The sequence below is a fragment of the Scomber japonicus genome, chromosome 8, assembly GCF_027409825.1.
Source record: "Scomber japonicus isolate fScoJap1 chromosome 8, fScoJap1.pri, whole genome shotgun sequence".
Taxonomy (NCBI): Eukaryota; Metazoa; Chordata; class Actinopteri; order Scombriformes; family Scombridae; genus Scomber; species Scomber japonicus.
The window spans coordinates 22,948,645-22,967,651 of record NC_070585.1 but is presented as its reverse complement, the minus strand read 5'-3'; the positions used below and the strand labels follow the sequence as shown (position 1 = coordinate 22,967,651).

The following is a 19,007-nucleotide window of genomic DNA, read 5'->3' as shown; positions in this document are numbered from 1 at the left end:
CCACAGTGGGCAGGGCTGGGCTCCAGAAGCTAGCATATGTCCCCTGCATCATTTCCCACCTCTTCTTTTACTTTGGCACCTTCATTTCTTCCAATGATAGCTTGCAGTTCAGCACAGCCCCAGCCACTTGATCCAGCTCTGCTCCACATAACCAGTGTAATCCCCATATCACCAGGCTCCAAAAGAGCAGATCTGCTCTATATTTACTGGGTGGGTTTGATGTGCTCCCATTCATTAGGCTTGCAGTAAGAGATTAATTATCAAAAATAAACCAAGCCCCGGAGGGGAGAGCAACAACTAATGTTGTGTTAGAAGGAATGACATTAGACACAGCACTTAAACAGTCAGGGCACTACATACCATGTTATTATAATATTAAGGTTGTTGTTATTATTATTATTATTATCATTATTATAGCAAATGTATGATCAATTCTAAAAAATACAACCTCAAGTCTACTTATGACGGAGTATTATATATATTATGGAATATATAACATTATGTGTTGTCCTTTGTTAAAAACCTAAGCTATCACTGACACCAGTAAATTATTTGACTGGAATTATGCACTGCTACTACATCATTCCTAATTCTGTTTGTGTTTCATGTCTTGGAAATACTATTTCTATACTATACTATTTCATGTTCACCCAATTTTATCTACAGCATGCAAAAATGGAAATGTTATGAGCAAAGACTGACACGATTGTATCTTCTGAAAATGGCTGTATATACTGTAGTACAACATCTTCCATCATTCTAACTCATACAACAATGATGAATAGGGAATAAAATGCCTCAGTCAGAATGCATTTCTAGTGTTTGTTGGTACACATGTGTGAGTTTGCCCTTGTAGCTGTGATAGAGGCCAAAGGGGAAAAAGTGTTTCACAAACGTATAAAATTGTGTTTAAAAAGAACATCAGTTTTTATGAGCATTGGTACTGATCCTTTCTTATTGCTGGCTTACAGAGGGGAACACGGACACTGGAGCCGAGGTGGACGTGGCTATAGCTGGTTAATGTGAAATCTATTTCTCACTTCCTTCGAATAGATGAGGAATACATTATTCATAACTCCAAGGGTACAGCAACTTGTCTATGGTAAATTCATCTTCCTTCTTTCATCCTCCCTCCATCTCCTAACTTCCTTTTTTTTTAAGTTGTATTTCTACAAAAAGGTCTGACACAGCAGTGAATTCATCAGTGTCACTCCATTCAGAGGAGTGGCAGCCTTCCCACCCAGTGACTGACATATTTGCTCTTTAAAGGAAAAGTAGAAAGCTTTAAAATAACATAATACATTCAAGTAACAAAACTATATTGTTACTCATATAATTTATGTTTTTCAACTTCAGTGTGTTTAGACAAAGACATGTTAAACTTTCTTTGTGAATGAGTACCTGTACCTGGGCTAATAATCTTGTCACTGTCAACTAGTGGTGGCTTACAGTATAATGCACATTTCAACACTAAAATGGATAAGGTCACAAGTACAACAGATTGCACCCAACCCCACCCACATGCAAGTTGAGTATGGCCCTAAATTCAAGAGAGTAAAGCTGCAGTCAGAGCAAAATCCACACAGCAAAATCACGTGATGAGGCCAAAAGCAGGGGATGGGGGGGAGGGTGGGGCTCTAGCGACAACACTTGTACAGTATAAAGCATTTTATCAACTGTTTTACTGTCATTATCCTCTGTTACTGTACTCACACTCACTGAGGCATCTGTTCTTGTCTGCTGCCTTTATTATTTTGCCACTCAGTTATAAAATAAGAATGAAATGCGTCTCATCCCGCTCCCCATAGACATATATGGGAAGAATATTTTTGACTGACTGCGCCATTACACTGTGTCCCAGATCCATACTACACACTAATCCTAAGGAGGTTTTGAGTATGTTTGAGTGTGTTAACACTAGAAAATGCCAAAATAAAATATCTTCAAAAATGTCAGTATGGATACGAAGAAAAAGCTTGATTTTTTACTGTGCTGTTGTCAACACTCTCCTAAGATGCAATGCACTGATGGAGGAGCGGCACACTGATGGAAAAAATTAAACAAATTATGGATGTGGTATTACAGCTAACCCTAACCCTACCCTAACCCAACAAACAGAAAAGAAAAAAATGCCGTCTCCATGTTTAATTGGCAGTGACAGTCCAAAGACACAATTTGATTGCCTTGATGTTGCATAATTTCTTGCTGGTATAGATAAGTATTTTCATTTCTTGTATATTAAATGCCAATAATTCAACTATACTATTTACAGTATACTATAAAGAATGGTTTGTTGCATATACTGTATACAATTAGTATGAAGTGTGGAGTTTGGACACATCCCACAACAGTCAGTGCAACAATGCGTTTCCTCCATACAACATCTGCTGTTTTTCAGACTTTGTGCTCATCTTCACCTTTTGCCAAGCTACACATGAAACTCCAGAATTCTGCATAGCTGAGAGCTGCATATATTGGCTCAGTGTGTCATCGAAATGCAATGAAATACCTCTGAAAAGCTGAAAGGTAAACCATTAGTAAATTAATTAGTGAATAAAAAAAGGAAGCCTGTGGATGTTACTTTTACAAGCAAAGTTCTAGTCAATTACAGAAGAGTTTATAAGTATATAATGGTTGCTCAGGTTTGCCCTTCAAAAATCAATAGGTCTCTTACTTTTGGGAGCATCAATGCACACAGAAAATTTCAACCTGGCTTTAGTCTTCAATATATGTTGGTCATGGGAAAAAAAACACTCACTACTTCCTCTATGTTATGACCAAAATAAGTTCAGTCTTTCAAATATGTAAATAAAAAAACTAAAGTTAGACTATCAAACACTTTGACAGAGAGCATCACAAGGTAATCTGTCAATAAAACATTAGTGGTATGTAAAAAATCACACAGAACTTACCTGATGTAATAATCATTCCTGATGAGCAATAGGTGTTGAAGTATTGACAGGAAGTAGGTCTCTGACCCAGTGTCTTTCACCATATTGGACAGGAGATGGTAGACTTCATTCATATCAGTGCAGAAGTAAAGTTAAGAAAAACAACTTTATGCCAGTTCTTTTCATAGTTCATAGCTTGACTCAGTTGAACTGTTATGATCAACTTCTTGACAAGAAATCCAATTTGAGTTCATTATTCAAATGCATTCTATGTTCACTGAATAACTCTATACACAATTTAATTGTATTGCTTCTTGTTGTCTTCATAGCTGTTTTTTTTCCTTTTTTATTATTATTATCATCATTATTATTATTATTTGTACCCAGTTCCTCACCTCAAGTTTTCTGACAGGCATCATTGTGCAAAAGCAAACACAGATGTGATTCTTCTTATCCATTTTCTCTCAGGGGAGCAAAGACAATGTAAACAGCTAACTTGAGGGGGTGGGTTGGCAATAAAGAATGCTCCCTCCGGTTTACCTGTCACTCTGAACCTTTCAAGATACAGGAAATTAATTGCATGAAAAAATCACAGATTTGAATGTTTAAGGCAAGAATGATGGGGAGCCAATCATTTGTAGAGCAAAAATATTGCCGAGATTTAGTTCTAAGATTAAAACTGACATGTACTCAGGAGCAAAAACTCATGTTATTAAATTTGCAAAAGGTATTGATTATGTGTCTTATGTTTGCTTTCCTCAAGAGGAAATAGTGATGGCTTTGACATATAAAACAGATGCTAAATCCAACTGTCTTATATTTCATTCTTCCATGTTTAAACTTCATGTTCTACATATGTTTCTTAATTATTGGCTCAGTATGATTGCTTTATAAAGTTTGTGTCCAATGTGACTCTCATCAAAAGAAGCACAACATGTTTGATATTGAAAGCACAGGATCAAACACCATGAAAGAGAAATATAACCTATAACATTTAGGATCAGATGAACACTATAACTCATAGCAAAATGATATATGTAAATAGCTGATTTGTACTACAATGTTAATTTTACAAATATTAAATCCACACAAAACTTCTAATAATGTTAAAAAGTGCAGCTCTAAGTAATAAAGTAACTAGAAAAATTAATGATTTGAAGCATATTTAATTTGTTTGCGTGAGAAAGCAGGATTTCCCCACAGACTCATCTTGTTTGAAAAAATTGAATAAGCCTCTCAAATATGTGCACACATGCAGGAAAAAAGAGGACTAAGTAGACAGTACACTGTTAAGCTCTGAAAGATGATTGCCATCATAACATGAAGAGTGGATTTTGACAATGTGTGCTGAAATATTTACATAGTGAAGCATATTGACTGCAAAATGACACGTTCAATATATAATGTCATTCCCCTTCCTTCTGCCATCAGTACAGAAAATATGACTTTTTAAAAAGACTTTAGGTTAGACTGAGCTTGAGGATTCAGGATTCAAGTGTGTTATCATACCTGATCTTTTGATACACTAATAAAATATAAAATAGTCAAATATCCAAAATATTCAGCAAACAAAGATTAGATTAATATGTTTTCAAGGCTTGTACTTGTTTCCTAATATTATATGTCAGGATTCATCAACAGCTAATGAAGGATGACTCTGTAAGAGAGTGTCAATAATTTAGATAATTTATGCCCTCTAATAAAAAATAATAAAAAAAATTACTTAATTGCATTCTCCATTTCCCATGCTATAATGCATGCAAAACAATCTGCAGCCGCTGCAATTGGAGCAGATCAATTATCTTAAATACTGTTTGACACTTTTCCTATTAATTTCAACAATGTCTGTAATTAAACTCCTATCCCATATCAAACTTTTAGAAAGAGAGGGATGGGAATACAGGCTTCTCTAAAGAATCATTTTCCTCCCTTGTATTAGCCGAGTATGAAGCCTAGGAGAATTACCAATCCTGTGAGATTCAATTATAGCCTCACCACAGCAGCATTTGAGAGGACATGAGAAGGAGCTCAGACTGGGAAAGTATCCAACTAGCTTCATCTATCACTAAGCTGCAGACATAAACCTAATGTAGAATGCCAATCCATTCGATGACACCCCCTTTTTTCCCTCTTTTTCCCTGTCTCTCTCTCTTTACTTTCTCTCTCCAAATAATGAATAAACATGAGTGGCAGTCAAGTGTGATGTAGGCCAGTCAGTGGTGGGGTCAATCAATCACCATTCCTCAGCTCATTAATATGTATAAGTGGCCTGGAGTCACCTCCTCGGCACCTGGACCTGGGCCGGACACAGAGGAGACGAGCCTCTCCAGGTTAATATTCATGAAACTGCTAGGAGAAACAAGACACACGCAATGCTCAGGTGGTAGAACTACTACCTGCGTCATATCATGCATATACGTGGTATTGCTATGCCGACAAAGGGACAAAGGGGTAGGCTAGGTATTCGAATCATGTTCTGAGCTTGCAGATCAATACCACATTGTCCTTGGAAACAAACATTGGGCCTTCTCATTTGTGAACCTGCTCAAGCACATCATTAATCCAAGTGCACTTTTTTTCTCTCTCCATCTTCTCTCTGCACACACGCACGCGCACACACACACACACACACACACACACACACACACACACACACACACACACCCTCCTCCCCTCACCTACATGTGTCAACAGAAACTGTCACTCAAAGGAGCACTTTGTGTCAGTACTAGAACTGTGGGATTTGGTGGAAGAAAAAGGTTGAGGGAATGAACATCTGCATAACAATGTCAGCGTCTGGTATGTCTGCTCACAATGTCAGCCATTCATACATAGCCTTAGAGAAGATTTGTGAATTATTAAAAAGGCTCTTCCCTGGGATGCTTGAAGAAGTTTCCAACTATGGACTAAATTACTGCTCACCTTATTAAGTTCTACTCTGCGTGTTTGGAGTTAAGTGGACATTGCTAGGGAGCTGGAGGAGAAAATTCACATTTCCAACAGAACAGAAAGACAAGAAGTGATAATACTTAAACAGTAGAAACCCTGACCATATAATATAATATGCCTCCACATAAAATGTTTAATTGTCCACTGTGCATAGTTAATGGTAAGAACAGAAAAGTATATTTCTGCTTGATGTCTTCCTCTTACAACAGTCCTACTTAACCTAGCAATACCAGACAAAGAACAGGAAGAGTAAAGGAGAGGAAATGGAGAGGAGATGGAAAGTAAATAAAACGAAGAGTGAAATAGTGGGAGGTTAAGACGACAGGGTTATTTACCTAGTATACCTAGTGAGAGATGGAGCTGGATATTGTGCTCCGGATCCTCAAATCCCCCTCTAATGAACCAAGCCATGAGGGGCTTTAGCCTGTAAAGCTTGACCAAACCCACAATATACATTCATATCTTGCTGCCAGTTCTGCAGATCTACTCATCTGTATATTCACAGTGAGGCAGGACAAAAGGATATTCCATCTCAGCACGGATGTCATCCAGGCGATGAGAGAGTTCGATAGAGTCCTCCTCCTTGTTTTCATTGAACACCTTCAGCTGGATGTCTAGCTCCTCTGTCTCTTTTAGCTCCTGTGAGTTAGACAAACAGTAGATAGCTGAGAATGTGAAGTTATGCAAAAGGTCATCTGGCAAAGTAAAATATGATAAACATATGTTGCACCTGAAAGATAAATTTCAATATAGCCAGTTACCATGTACTACTTTCATTGTATTTTGTAATTTTGTTAGACTCCCATATATTACTATTAACGAGAGCTTTTGTGAAAATCTATAAAGTTGACCCATTACAGCTGTGCACAGAACATGGGACTGAGATGCCCTAAACTCTCTCCCTAGGTATTCCAGACACTACATATTCCTGAACACCTGTTCCAGCCACAGGAGGCTCCAGGGGTGCTCTTTACCACTTCTCTATGAATCACCGGCAGTGGAGTTTACTGATGGAGACAGGGCCAAATGTAACCCAATTTCTGCAGGTATCAATCACCCTGCACTGTTTTTTGGGTGTACCATCTGTCTTAAGCAACATCGGTTCTTAGGGAGGTGTGTAATGCCACAAAAAAGGGGAGCAGCAGAGGAGGAGGGCCAAATACATGTGTCAAGGACTATGAGAACAAAACAAATTGCGCTTTCTTTTTAGTGGAGTTCACTTTTTCTTTGCCAACAGCTACGCTGACTCCAGAGCATAACTCATAATTAGATGAAAGAGTGTCAGTTTGAATGTCGGCATTAAAAGCAGTCAACGTGGCATTCATAAATTACTGTACACTGAGACTCTTCCCTATCAGGGGGCAGAATTGAAGATGATTTAAGTAATGACAGTAATAATCAACAGCAGCAGCTGGGATAACTTATTAACAACTGGCTCTGTGACACATTCACCCCACTCGCTACAAATGAGAGCTTGAGTGATGAGTTGGAGTTCATTTGCCTTTGCCTCATGTGAAGCTGCGTAGTCTTGCTGAAAATGATGCCAGGAAGACTTCTGTGATGAGGTGCTCGGCACTGCATCACACTTGACATGAAAAGCTACTACTCCAACAGGTTCAACCACTACTACCACTAATTAAATCAATAATAATTAAACATTGTGTTGTTTGTGTCATTTGTGTCATGTGACAAGTTCAGCTTTTATGAATTTAAGTCACTAATTAACACAAATTACCTTCTCAAATCTAGTGAAGAGATATGTGGATTTAATGATAGGATTATTTAGTTTGAATGAGAAACACAAACACAATCAAATCGACTCCATATTGCAGTCATTTTCAAGTAAAGCAGTCACATAAAACTGGAAATGTTGAAAGTAAAATCAGTTAAATGTGGTTTAATTGAATCAATGCCGTACACTTACCCAGCATACATTCAAGCTGTAATGCGTTATACTGTAATACCACTGATTTACTAAGCAGAGTCTGAATGTATTATAAGATACATGGTTGTAACATAAATACTAAAGCAGTACAGTGCTGTGACAGAAACAAACTGAATTAAACTGACATAGGAAGAAAGTACTTGAGCCACAAACTCTCACAAAGTCAGAATAGGAACTTGTGAATAATCTAACCATGTGCTGCCACAAATTATGATAACTCACAGGTAGGATCTTCTTGAGGCCACATCTTAGAAACTCATTGCGTAGATGTATCCTGAAGTCCAGGTCATCCGGAGAGGTAACCAGGGCATTAATCAGCTGCATGCAAGCAACCTGTGGCATAGAAAAACATGTCAGTATGATGCAATGTTATTGTAAATTTGCCTTGAAAAAAGAAATATATGTTTTGGATTGCCTGATTATTTGCTATATTATTGTTTCTTTCTCCAAAACAAAACTACATAACAGACAATGCAACGGTGAGGACAGAGAGAGAGAGAGGGACAGAGAGACAGAAGAGCGAAGAAAGTACAAGTATGGTATATCTATTGATTAGATGTGCATTATGAATGATTTTACTGGTGAGGAAAAAACCTTAGAGAGAGTGTGTGTGTGTGTGTGTGTGTGTGTGTGTGTGTGTGTGTGTGTGTGTGTGTGTGTGCGTGTGTGCGTGTGTGTGTGTGTGTGTGTTTGGTCGGGAAGAGGTTTAAGAGGAAATCGGTGATGAATTATAATGAGCAGTAAGGTGTTTCAGGGGAGCAAGGCATGGCTAAGACAGTTTTCCTTGGACAGACAATCAATAGCAGGCTGAAGGATTCCCATGGATGATGTGAAGAGTTGTCTTCTCAAACCTTGACCCTATACTATTGTATGTGTTATTAATAAGATCCATAACAATGCTTATTCTGTGTGGTTCTCTAGGTCTTTTTTTTTTAACCTGGTTTAAAGTTTTATCCTAACACTATATTGCCTAATATTTCCATTCAATACCAAATTCACAGGTAAACCTCAATGAATCTTTATGTATCTGCAGAAATCCACAATTGCAATATATAATTTATATAATGTATATAATTAGATATATCATATATGCTTTTTTCATGGCGAAAAGCAGAACAAAAACTATCTGAAATGAACATTATTGGGTTTTTTTTCTGTTGCCTTTCTGTTGTAGCAGGGGGACAACAAACTCATGTATTGCTGTAGCTGTGTGCCGTTAGCTGGGCCGTTGCTATGAGATACAGATATAAGATACTGTACATTCCCATGGGAAAGCTTTCTTCAGTTCGGGATGTACCGCCATTGAGTATGTGCCACCAGTGTCAGGCACCGAAAACATGGCTGACTTCTCCACATTACAGAAGAGCCTGTACGCCTCTAAGCTAGATCCGTGCACTGAAAGCTGACATTTCACTGGCTCCATCAGAGGCCCGACACATAAAAGAAACCCCACCAAATCTTCACAGAAGTCATGTGAGTGAAGAAAGCCATGCAGCTCATGAAGAATTATTTATTTTCTCCTGCATGCAGATTGCTACTTACATCAAGCACCTCAAACATACCTCAGCCATGGGAAGTGGGAAGTGGTTTGGGTGGGGGCAGGGGCAGGGGCATTATCTATGTTGGGTTTAGAAAGCTGTAGTGGTGCCATAGGGAAGTTCCAAACACCATAATTAAAAGTGGCACTGCTGGGATGGTTTTAAAGTTGGAACGCTGAGTTTCTCTCATGCTCAGCAGAGGAGCGTAGCCTGAACTACAGCAAAACACATTTTAATCACATTAGCAAAGTCTAGTTCTACAGCCCATCGCAGGTTTTGGATAAAAAGTCTATTAATTTCCTTGAACCCCCTGCATCAGCAAAGCATTTTAATTTACTTCACAATTAGCAGAGCTTCATTTCATTAATGGCAAAATGTAAAGGATAAACAACAGCCTCCTAATAAAAGAATATCTATTTTCTCTTCCACCACCCGCCTCATCAGTTTCCTTCATGACTTTTTCCTACATGACTTCACAATCCCTGCAGTTAAAAAAGTAATTCCTTTAGTAATTACCTGCTTTTCGGTTTACAAAAACATGTTTTAAGTTGTTTTTTGGCTTTTTTTTTATTGCAGTCTTATGTTTTTTTTACTGCTACTGAGGGAAACTAGTGAAAATGAAGACAGGTATGGTGCTTTAGTTGCCCTTTCACACCAATTCCTCTGAGACTGAACCTGACAGCAGCATGGAAAACACGAGGAGAAGTATTTGTAGGATGTGAGAAAAAAATGAGCAAAGCAGCGAAAGAAGGAGAACAAGTGAGAAAGGAAAAATGACGAAAAGCTTAGAGGAACTTTGAGCAATAAAACTCAAAAAAAAAAAAAGAAAAAAAAGGAAGAAAAATGTAAAGGTGCTCAGTGAAGCAGGTGTTTTTGATTAGAGCTGGCAATGAAGAGCTCTGGGTTCATTTCAATAGACCAGTGATAATGTGCCATCATGTGCTCAAGGTGCTGTGGGGTTGACAAGTGGACGCAAAGACAGGAAAAGAGGCAGAGGAAAAACACATGTATTAAGACAGCTGAGGCTGGGGTACAATGGGCCCCACAGTGACACATATGTCAATTTCAGTGTTGTCTGGCATCAAACGTGGTCTCCATGACAAAACAGAATTTGTGGGAATGACACTGGATTGTGCCAGGTTTCTACCCACTGTGGGCAGGATGAATCAGTGCATAAGACTATTCAATGCAAACTACAAAATGGGTATAACAGCATTACAGAGAGCAGTACTATAGAATTATATAGTGGTTTCTGTGGTAGAAGGTAATGTAATGAAGGCATCATTATTAGTGGTGTTAACAGTTTATTTGCGTGTGTGTGTGTGTGTTGGATTTTTAACCTGGAGCTGCTGGGCCTCATGGTTCTCCAGTCCTTCCACTATAGGAGCAAATCTCTCTTTATTGTTCCTCTCTGCAGCAATTGTCATTGCAGCTAGAATCTTATCCAGGCTGGAAGAAAACAAAGAAGAAAGAACAAAGAGAAGGCAAACACAAAAGTCAACAAACACGTTTATCACCTCACTGACAGGACATTTACTCAAAATTTTTCAGCTCAAACACCATATATCTTATCTTCCCTTGTGTGCTGTTGTGGACATTTACTCGGCCAGTGTTTGGTCACCCTGACACTTGTCCCTGTTTTCCATCTATTTGTATGCAATCTGTTCTATTATTGCTGCAGTATCCAATTTTGAGCTGTTACTAAGGTGATGTTAGAAAAAACAGGATTTTATTGCAAATATGTTTAGTTGTCAAGGCAGTGGTGGTAAAGTGTATTTGGCTGGGTGAGAAAGGGTGCAAATTATTGTAGGGACTGGCTAATGTGTAAATACACCTTTTGAAAAGTTAAGCAAATTAAAGTGTTTGCAGAGGCTCAAGGCAGCTTGGCTAAGTAGAGCATTGGACAATTCCAGCTTGTAAATTGTGAATGACAGATACATTTTGTGCTTAACACACACATGCACAGAAGACTGTGATAAAAGTAAATTGATGTCTTACGCAAATCTGCAAACACAATATTTCACAACAGGTGGTCTCTCTGTCATTGCAAGAACACATTTCATTTGCCTTTATGAATAGAGAAACTGAAAAGCATTACTGTCCTCAATCCTCTGACTCCCTTGAGTACAAAAGAGCTCTCAGCTTTAAAAATGTTCCACGTGCTGTTCCAATAAATAAGTAAATTAATAAAAAAGTAAATAGACGAGACTAAAAGTTGAAATGTTAGCTGTATGGATCAGCAAATACATATGTGTATATTGGATGTGATCACACGCATTATTTGAAGAAATAAAAATATTACTTTCAAGTAGTCGCTTTATGAGCAAAGGGAGATCATGTGTTTGACCAAAAGGGCTGTATGTGTGGAGTAAGCCTGACACAGAGATAAATGGAATGGCCATGCTCTGTGATAGAGGTTAGAAAGTCACAGTCAAGCACAGGGAGCCGCATACTGAGTAGCTTTAAATCCAGTTCAAACGACGCTTCAAAACAGGCAAGATAGATCTGCTTAACTTGTCGTGTTCCCTTTTGATGCTGTCAGCTGAAGTGGGTGTTGAACATGAGCCAGCGTCACAACACTGGTTGGCAGAGAAGTTTTCTGAGCGAGAAAGTGACGCCTCAGCTGCTTTAACTGTCATTTCTACGGGACATGATCGTTTGAATGTCGGGCTATGATCATTGCAAAGTTCTCCATGTTTATTTCAACCTATTCTTGAGTGAGGAGAGAGCGAAATTTGTTCTATTTGTACACCTGTGCCTGCTTAAAGACACTGTATTTGCATGTGCATATGTTTTTACGTGCAAGAAATAAAATAAAGAGTTTGAGATTTAAAAGTGATTTCAGGGATTTCATTTAGGTGGAATTGTTGTAATTGCTGCACAATGCATTAATCATAGATTACTCCAATTGAAATGTACCAATCAGAAAAAGTTATGATGAAACTGAAACAATCTGGCGTCATTAATAAGGTATTGTAACATTGTTTTAGATTTAATTTAAAAAAGTTTTCTAAAAGTGTGTTGAATCTGAATAATCATGACTGCAAGGCTCGTATAAACATTGTGTAAACTGTAAAACACCATTAAACTAATCACCTGTTTACATAAAACAACAGTTTCTTTAGTGACGACATATGAAACTTCCATTCTTGTTTTACTCAAAACTAGAAGATACCTCATGAACTACATCATAATTACAATTAAAGATGTAGACATAGTTTAATGTGGTATGTTCATAGTCCCTCCAGTAGGTCAACATTAAAGCATATGACATGTATTTGAATAGATTTATGCTCTATGTTGTAAATACTTACAGACAATAATTGAAGTTATTTCTTTATAATAAAACAGGTTTTATATGGTTTTGCTGTTTTTGCCTTTATTTTCTTCAAATAAGAATAATCTCACAATACTATTAATGTGTGCTTAATGCATATACAGTTTCTAAGGAATGGTTACTGAATATAATGATTTAAAAATAAAAATAAAGAAATACTGAAAAATAAATAAAAATGATCTTGATATGTAAAATGGATTGAATTCAATTATCTACAATCGAACCATTCATACTTCTTGATATTCAGAAAACAGAAAATCATTTTAGAAACCATTCACAGTTGCAGGTAGGGTTAGAACTACAACCATATAAAGGCCTGGCCTATTTGGATGGTCAGAGATGTGAGACTCTCTGCTGAACTGAGCTTCTCCAACAGAATTTGTGGGTTTGTTTATTTCCACCACTGCATAGTACACACAGACTTTGAAGTGCCATTGTTATTCTAGTCTGGCCCTGTGGGAAACAATAAAAAACATTCTCCTAAATCCAATTTATAAGCTGTCACCCAGGTTGTGTGTCCGTGGCAAACTACACTGGGTAGTTCAACAAATTAAACAGACTAAACTGCATCAAGTGACCATGTAACCCACCAGATTTCTATATTCTCTGAGCTCATTTGTTAGTGCAATACAGTATGTGCACACAGTGGATAAACATATGCATGCGCTGCTATCTCTTTATGAGCACATGCCAGCCGTCTCTTTAGCTCTTGCTGTTTCAGAAACATTACAGAGTGTGTAAACGTAGCAAAGACAGCTCATATCTTCTTTTTTTTTGTCATAAGTCAGAATTTTGAAACAGTGTTGTGCTGTTTCCATATCAGCAGTGATTTACTGAGAAAGATAGGCACATGTTCCTCTTCCTCAACTTTGAATACTGAAAACTTGTTTACAAGTTTGAATGGAGGCTGGGATAAAGTACTTAAAGGGTCAGTTCACCCAAATCACAAAAAATATATACTGTCCCACTTACCCTTTGTGGTATCTAGCCTTGCAGACAGTTTTAGCTTTAGCTGTAAATGTTTTGAGATACTGTATCTGTCAATAGAGCTCTAGACTATGTCTCTAGTAGAAAATTGTAGTCCAATGAAAACTGTCCACAGCAAGGTTGGCGGATTATCCTGAGCAATCAGGAGACTATTTCCTGGAGAGAGTTTGAGGGGGTGTTTTTTTTCACACTTCTGGGCATCAAAAATGGATTTCTATTCACACATACTGTCTTGCAGCAGCAGAGGATGTCTCAGTGGCAAATATCTCAAAACTCTGCAAATAAAACTGAGGCTCCCAATTAGGTGAACTGACCCTTTAACTGTGACAAACTCCTTTTTTTACTTAATACTCTGAGATCATTTACATGTTGAGTGGACGGGCAGATGATTTAATGTTGACATGACAAAGAAAATGCATTTGCAAGATCAGGATGTGTGACAACAAGTGCGACAAATTACTTACATGTTTTCTTCTCCAATAATACAGAAAGCAGAGAGAATTTTGACAATCTCTGTCATCATGTTAGTCTGTTTGGGGTCAATGGCTCGTGCCAGCAGCAAAAGGCTCCGCTCATCTCCCAAGATCCTTTGTAATCCATACTGTGAGACAATGACAATGAAAGTGAGGAGAGTGGGTAGTAAAAAGGTCCATTGGGCATAAATTAATGAGAGCATTTGCATTCCTGGAGAACTCTCACTTCAAGTAAAAAATGAATTATACAAAAACGTTCTTATGTACGCAAGTTATAGTTAGCCTTAATTTTCTTTTAAGGAGGGACAACGAGGCCATGGGAGAAAATGGAGAGGATGATGAATTAATTCAATTCAGGACAGGACTATAGGGACAAGTACTTATAGTCTCCTGCACCTTTTAGTCTCCCCACAACTGAAGGCGTGGGTAAAGATGACCACGTGTGGGGATTAAGTCTAAGAGTAGGAATATCAATAGTTCATCTATCCTTGAAATGTGTGCCACTTTTGAGAAATGAGCCAGACCTTCCCAAAAAGGATAATTAAAATATCTGAGACTGTGGGCTGGAAATGGTAAAATTAGCTTCCCATTATCCCAGTCATCATCATCCACCAGAGTCAAATCAGCTTTGGATTGCTGGTCATTTGAGCTCTTATTAAGATTTATTTTTTTTTGTTTTTTTTGTTTTTTTTTAAGATGTTTAATATAAATTTACAAAGAGTGTCTTGTATCCAAGTCATATCATTTCATCGTGCAGTCATACTTACATTAAATTAGCTATTTCTCTAATGGATCAATTGAGTGGATTAGCTTTTTTTTCATTGACTCATACAAACCTTATTGTTCATGAAAGCCTTCAAGCACTGGATGAGTTTATGCTGGTTGCGTTTATCAATATTCTCTTGCCTGAAAGAAAGGGGGGGAAATTGAAAAGAATATTCTGATTACATGAAACGAGCAAAAAATGACGGAAAAAGAAAAGAGGACATCTCTTTTCTTTTTCCAAGGAGTTCACTCACTGTTTCTTGTCCAGCAGCTTCTCCAGAGCATCCAGGAGAAGGCCGAGACCCTCATGACCGAAGTTATTAACCCAACTGCGGAGAAAAAAGAAAAGAAAAATTAGTTCCCAATATTCAGTCAATCTTATTGCTGAGTTAGTTTACTGTAAGTCATGTTGATTTACAAAACAAAACAAACAATATCATATTAACCTCGAAGGACATCAGTCATTCAGAGTAATATCAACACTCACTTAGATAAATAGACTATTGTAGTGGTTTTTAATTCCTAACAGAGAGAGCTACAAATCAAAAGCCACCCTGGCAGTTTGAAACGGTTTGAATTTAAACTGTACCCATTTACAAGCAAATGAACACCCATCCATCTTAACTAGTGTTCCCATCGCTAAGCAGTTTGTATCCAGCACACCCTCCCTGCTCCCTCCAACCCCCCGTGAGCTGCTATGTTCCTGTGCCAAAAGATTAAGCAATGCAAGAAAGATAACACTGTAATCGATAATGGATCGCAAGAGATAATTGGCTATAAACCACAGCGTATCAGGAGACGGCAAATGATCCAGTGCAGATGAGTCTGCTTGTCTGAGACAGGAAAAGAGAGAGGCAAGAGGGGGGTTGAGGGACACTGTGGTCACAGGCAGTTTATGTCATTAGCATTACTTGTTTTCAGGCACCCAACTGTCAATAATGCAAAATGCATGGAGCAATTTTCTGACATTAACGGGGCATAAGTCAATGATTTATCCCGCCTTTTTGACAATGATTTGAAATAATAATGGTGTGAGTATTAAAGTCATTTGTATTGACTCAGTGAGTCGGAGAAGACCCTCAATTAGGGGATGAGATGCATTAGCCTGAGGCAACTGGCGAAGTTGAGGTGAGGTATTTCTTTGATCTGTGACAAAATTAGCACACTCTACAACCCCGACCTACCATGATTCAAATTTCATTAGCAGACAAGCAGAGCCAATTTATAAGTTATTAATATCTACTACTGTGTATAATGATGATCTGTTTTCTTAATAAAAAACAAAACATCATAATGTTGTAAATTTATAAATGTCTGTTTACAAAGAGCCTCCCAGTTTGAAGGTTTGCTTCCAGCATGTGATTTGCACATATTTAATGTCACAAAAAAGACTAAAGAACTAACTGGCTGAGTTAACTGCAGAATAACAACACTGTTATATGTGTTTGTGACACAGAGATGGTGGGAACAAATGAGAGACTGGGACAACAAAGAGGACAAGGAGGCGACATGGCTGAGGGAGCACAATTTAGTAAATCCAAAGTCTTTGTTTATGCTTCTTAGTAATGATGGCAGTGTCAACCTTTGGAGAACAAGGAATGGAACCAATATTTGTGTATATTATACAGCATAACTGCAACATGAGATACTGTGAATGCTGTGTGACCTCAGGAAGGTGTGTGTGAACAGCAGTGAAGAAAAAAAGGACTAGAAGAGGTTTCACATGACTTTCGATTATTGCATTTAGGTTATTATAGCGATTCTCTACCATCAAAAGACTTTGCAAATCAGTGTTTTAAGGAATAACATATGTGGTATGTTCACAAAAAAAGCATCCTCATTAAAAGCACATTATATAGTGGATTTCTGATGACATGTCTTTGCTGTGAACTTATTTCAACAAATTCAATATGTCTTGCCTTTTAGTAAAATATAATTTATTCCCCAAAAGACCAAAAAGACATTACTGACTTTCTGACATGTTCTGCCAAAATAAATGTAGGTATGCATAAGGATATATTCATCCAATATCAATATTTTGAGTTAGGAGCAAATCTGACAGATAATGTGCTCTGAGGCACTACAAATTGACATTTAGAGTTACGATTTAGAGAAATTTAGAAGTTAGACTGATGTGAAGTTCTAAAATGAGCTTTCATACATCACACACACGCACACACACACACACACACACACACACACACACACACACACACACACACACACACACACACACACACACACACACACACACACACACAAACACACACACACACACAAATGTCTGCTGTAAGAAATGTCCATATTTAGGTACACTTTTAGTGCTTTTGTGTATCTACAGAACAGGACTATCATATATACTGTATCTAAATATGTTGTAGAATAAACACATACATTTTCTGCAGATTGCAACATAATGAGGTTCTGCTAAAGATTTTTAAGGTACTAAATGTTTTGGGTTTGATCATTTTCTGTCCCCTCACGTATATATTTAGGTCCTCTGCAGCTCGCCTTCTAAATGTCCCCAAAGAAAATGAGCTGGTACTTATACAGTGTTCGTCCCAAGGCTATGCAATGGCCTCTCTGTTTATCAGAGAAACTGTTTCAGTGGACAACACACTATTACAACTACTAACACACACTGCAATACTAGTAACACTAACACTAGTAGCACTATGTGTTGTAATAACAATATTATTGTCTGCTATAACAGGCTGTGGTCTACTGCTCTGCTCCTACCTTTCCCTTACAAAGCTTCATCATCAATAATATTTACAAGCTTACAACAGTACCAGTGCATATTCTAATCAGACATACATTGTTACTTAAAAGGCAGAGCCAGCAAAATCTGTCTCGTAGACCTGGCTAAAGTTCATCTTTAGTTACACATTGGTTCTTGTTTCTGGTGGCCTTTCAATTATCAATGTAGTGATTCAGGAGTGACGAGACAACAAATACAAAGTCTTTCCTTGTCGGTCTCTTCTCCTAATATGGGCATACATCCACAGATTTCATTAACTTGGGGGAGAACTTGTTCATCTAATATTGATGGCTATAATCCTCTAGTTAAGTGCCACCAAATTGTGTTACTTTCTGCAATCATGTATATTCCGCAGGCAAAATGAAAAATTCATGGTCAGTGTTAGGGAAGCAATTTCTTATTATATACTTTTGGTTTATTTCTGCTGGCTTGACGCAATTATATTGTAGTTATGCTAACTGCTATAAAATGTATGTATTGAAAATCTCACGGTTTTGCCCACAAACAGAAGCACAATTGGAAACAAATGGAAGCAAAATACTGCCAAAGAATACATGAATGAATTTCGCCTGTCAGTGTCAATGCTCAACTTTGATTATTTATTTAAAAACAGTTAGGTAAAGATGTTTACGGAGAGCTGAATTAATATCCAAAGAAATAAGGTCATGACTAGCATGTAGACCAGTATCTGAATGTCAGTTCTTCCAGTACTACGTGTGTATTGTGAGCACACACTAATCTGTGTGTTCACAATACACACGTAGTACTGGAAGAACAAAAGCTTTTCAGCCTCATCTAAAGTTACCTTCTGGATTTTTGATGACATTTCTTTGCTATAAACACATTCAAAATGCCTTGACATCTATCTTCCTTTCAAATAAGATTTATTCTCTGAAAGGCTAAAAGACATTACTGACTTCCTGACCTAACAAATGTAGTTAGGTATATTCATCCAATCTCTGCTTATGTGAGGTGAGGTTACAAAGAGTGTGGTCAAAGTGTAGCATTTCTGAAAAAAAAGGCCAAGGACATGTTGATACACATCACTAGCCACAGTAAGTAACTGAAAAAGCAACAGGAAAAGTCATGGGCAGACTATCTCTCACCTTTCTGTTTGACTGATCACTGGCCTTGTGTTTATATGGCTTCTCCACACATTGATTTCAGTGTACATATCGGTTTTATTATTTTATCATGGCTAGATAGGAAGCTGTGTTATAGAAAGCTTCTGTGCAAAAGCAATATATTTCATATTGTATTACAAGCAAAGCCCTGTCCCTCTATGGGTGTACTGACCTATTCGATACTACAGTATTCCAATTGAGGCCTGGTGCCCTGTGCAACAAATAGCTCTGGACATT

At 37.7% G+C, this 19,007-nt stretch overlaps 1 protein-coding gene across 1 annotated transcript in view; it reads right to left on the bottom strand.

The window, feature by feature from the left end:
* The window catches only part of diaph2 (diaphanous-related formin 2), a 360,718-nt gene that overhangs the window by 230,292 nt on the left and 111,419 nt on the right, over positions 1-19,007 (bottom strand). The window contains exons 8-14 of the mRNA XM_053324402.1: positions 15,140-15,214; positions 14,957-15,026; positions 14,112-14,248; positions 10,664-10,772; positions 8,008-8,118; positions 6,367-6,479; positions 2,913-3,029 (exon numbers count right to left, since the gene is read on the bottom strand). Of these exons, the coding sequence (XP_053180377.1) occupies positions 2,913-3,029; positions 6,367-6,479; positions 8,008-8,118; positions 10,664-10,772; positions 14,112-14,248; positions 14,957-15,026; positions 15,140-15,214 (732 nt within the window). The remainder of the gene's footprint in view (positions 1-2,912; positions 3,030-6,366; positions 6,480-8,007; positions 8,119-10,663; positions 10,773-14,111; positions 14,249-14,956; positions 15,027-15,139; positions 15,215-19,007) is intronic.